Source organism: Propithecus coquereli, unplaced genomic scaffold (genome assembly GCF_000956105.1).
Source record: "Propithecus coquereli isolate 6110/MARCELLA unplaced genomic scaffold, Pcoq_1.0 Scaffold11, whole genome shotgun sequence".
In the NCBI taxonomy this organism is placed as follows: Eukaryota; Metazoa; Chordata; class Mammalia; order Primates; family Indriidae; genus Propithecus; species Propithecus coquereli.
Genome location: NW_012134969.1, coordinates 8104237 through 8106669, shown reverse-complemented (window position 1 = coordinate 8106669; position 2433 = coordinate 8104237). Strand labels below are relative to the sequence as shown.

Here is a 2433-nt window from a genome sequence, read left to right as displayed (position 1 = left end):
TTTTTTGAGCAGAGATTTACATTTCTTTTGAATGCTGGATGTCAGACCAATGTCTCTTTTGAACATGATAACATTCTGATAGTGCTATCAGGTTCCATAAGATCATTTAGGTTACAACAGTAAGTATTCTTTTCTTTCTTAGGTCCAGAAAATGCACTGAGTCTGAATTCTTAGGCACCTTACTACATCAAATATGTCCTTTCTTTCCTATGCAACAGAATGTTAAATGACATTTTTCTGTTGTTTCAGCTGAGTGCAATAAATGGTAAGGACCTTTACATTCTAATGTAGAGATAATAGATTCATTAAGGCAAAACTTGCAAGCAGATAGCCAAAACAACCTTTCAACCCTTAGCCCTTCACCCACCTGTTGTTTATATATAAGAGATGGCTAGAGATTGATCTGTTCAGAGAGAGGATTTCTTCTGAATAGAGCTGTTGGAGGACTATGAATTTTCCTGATTTCCGTCCCCTGCCCCCCATGGTGAGTAGAAGGGGGATGATGTCCCCCATCTCAAACTAATTGAGAGGGACTCTTAGAGAATCATTTATAGAGAGTAAGAGTGTATGCCACAGGGAGCAAATAATACCTCACTACTCCCCTATCCACCTCCCCCACTGATACTTGCAGAGCAGCAAAACTTATTGGTTCACCCTGTGCAGTCTCCAAACCAGAGTAAGGTAAGAGAATCCTTGAAACTACTTGACTTGTATTTCCTGTTATTTCACGGGGTACAAAATTGATGCTGATTCTCAGCTTAACTATTCCCCACTCTTAGCCCCACCTGTGGAGGATACTGAAACTATAATATAAGTGGAAAAAGGAAAGTAAAAGAACAGAGTGAAGAACTGATCATGCCCCTCTTTCCCTTGGCTTGTATAAAAATTAGCAGGCCTAGATTGAACTGGGAGAAGCGACAAGGTTTGATTTTATGCTAGATGGAAGTATTGACTTAGATTGAATTAACTCTTTAATATCTGAAAATAAGACAGAACTAATGTACAAAAGTGACTAGAAAAGCCCTGGGAGAGACAGGTGTGACACACGAGTTTGAAGGGCAGTGGTAGGAGAATGTTTGCTGCCCACTTATATGGAACCAGTCAAAGCTAGCTCATTCAATAAAAGTTACACCAATATCTTCATTTTCTCACTCTTTCCTATTAAAATAAAACACATTAACACAGCAAGCACTTCAACAGACTCCAGAACAACTCCTTCCAACTACCACCATCTCACCATATCTATCCTCCCCTTTAATGGCAAACTCAAGTAATTTATATTCATTGGTTTGATTTCCTCTCCTCTCATTTTTGTTCTATTTGTTGTTTTATTTATTCTGCAACTTTCAATTAAATTAATAGACTATTTTTAAAATAGTTTTAGATATACAGAAAAATTAAGCAGGCTATTATCTTATATCCCTTGCCTGCACTGGTTTCACCTGTTATTAGCATCTTATATTAGTATGGTACATTTTTTACAATTAATGAATCAATGTTGATACATTATTTATTTTTAAAGTAGAGTTAGCTCTGTGTTGTACAGTTCTACAGGTTTTGACAAATGGATAAAGTCATGTATCCACCATTATAGTATCACACAAAATAATTTTGCCACCCTAAAATTCCCCTGTGCTTCACTTATTCATCTCTTCCCCTCTCCCTGAAATCCTGGCAACCACTGATCTTCTCAGTGTTTCTATAATTTTGCCTTTTCCAGAATGTTTTATAGTGGGAATCATAAAATATGTAGCCTTTTCAGATTGGCTTCTTTCACTTAGCAATATTGCAATTAAAGTTCCTATAGGCCTTTACATGATTTGATAGCTCATTTCTTTTTAATGCTGAATAATACTCTGTTGTCTGGATGTACCATAGTTAATTTAGTCATTCAACTATTGAATTGTTTCCGGTTTGGAGATATTATGAATGAAACTAGTATAAACATGTATGTATAGGTTTTTGTGTAGAAATTTTCATCTCAACTGGATAAATACCTGGGTGTATGACTGCTACACTACTGCATTGCATGGTATGAGTGTTTTTAGCTTTTTACAAAACTGCCAACCCATCTTCAAAGGTAGCTTGTACCGTTTTGCATTCCCACCAATGAAGAACGAGGGTTCCTGATGCTCCTTTTTAGCACATAGTATTGTCGGTGTTTTGAATTTTAGCAATTCTAATAGGTCTGCAGTGGTGCCTCGTTGTTTTAATTTGCAATTCTCTAATGCATATGAAGTTGAGCATCTTTTCATATGCTTATTTGCCATCTGGATATCTCCTCTGGTGAAGTGTCTATTCAGATCTTTCACCCATTTTTTATTTGGGTTGTTTGTTTTCTTATTGTTGAGTTTAAGAGTCCTTTACTTTGAATTCAAGTCCTTTATCAGATATGGGTTTTGCAAATATTTTCTCCCGGTCTGTGGCTTGTCT

General features: G+C 36.4%; 1 protein-coding gene across 1 annotated transcript in view; it reads right to left on the bottom strand.

Annotated features, from left to right (window-relative positions):
• LRRC63 (leucine rich repeat containing 63) overlaps nt 1–2433 on the bottom strand; it is an 82879-nt gene that overhangs the window by 60099 nt on the left and 20347 nt on the right. The window contains exon 5 of the mRNA XM_012648343.1: nt 626–717. Within this exon, the coding sequence (XP_012503797.1) occupies nt 626–717 (92 nt within the window). The remainder of the gene's footprint in view (nt 1–625; nt 718–2433) is intronic.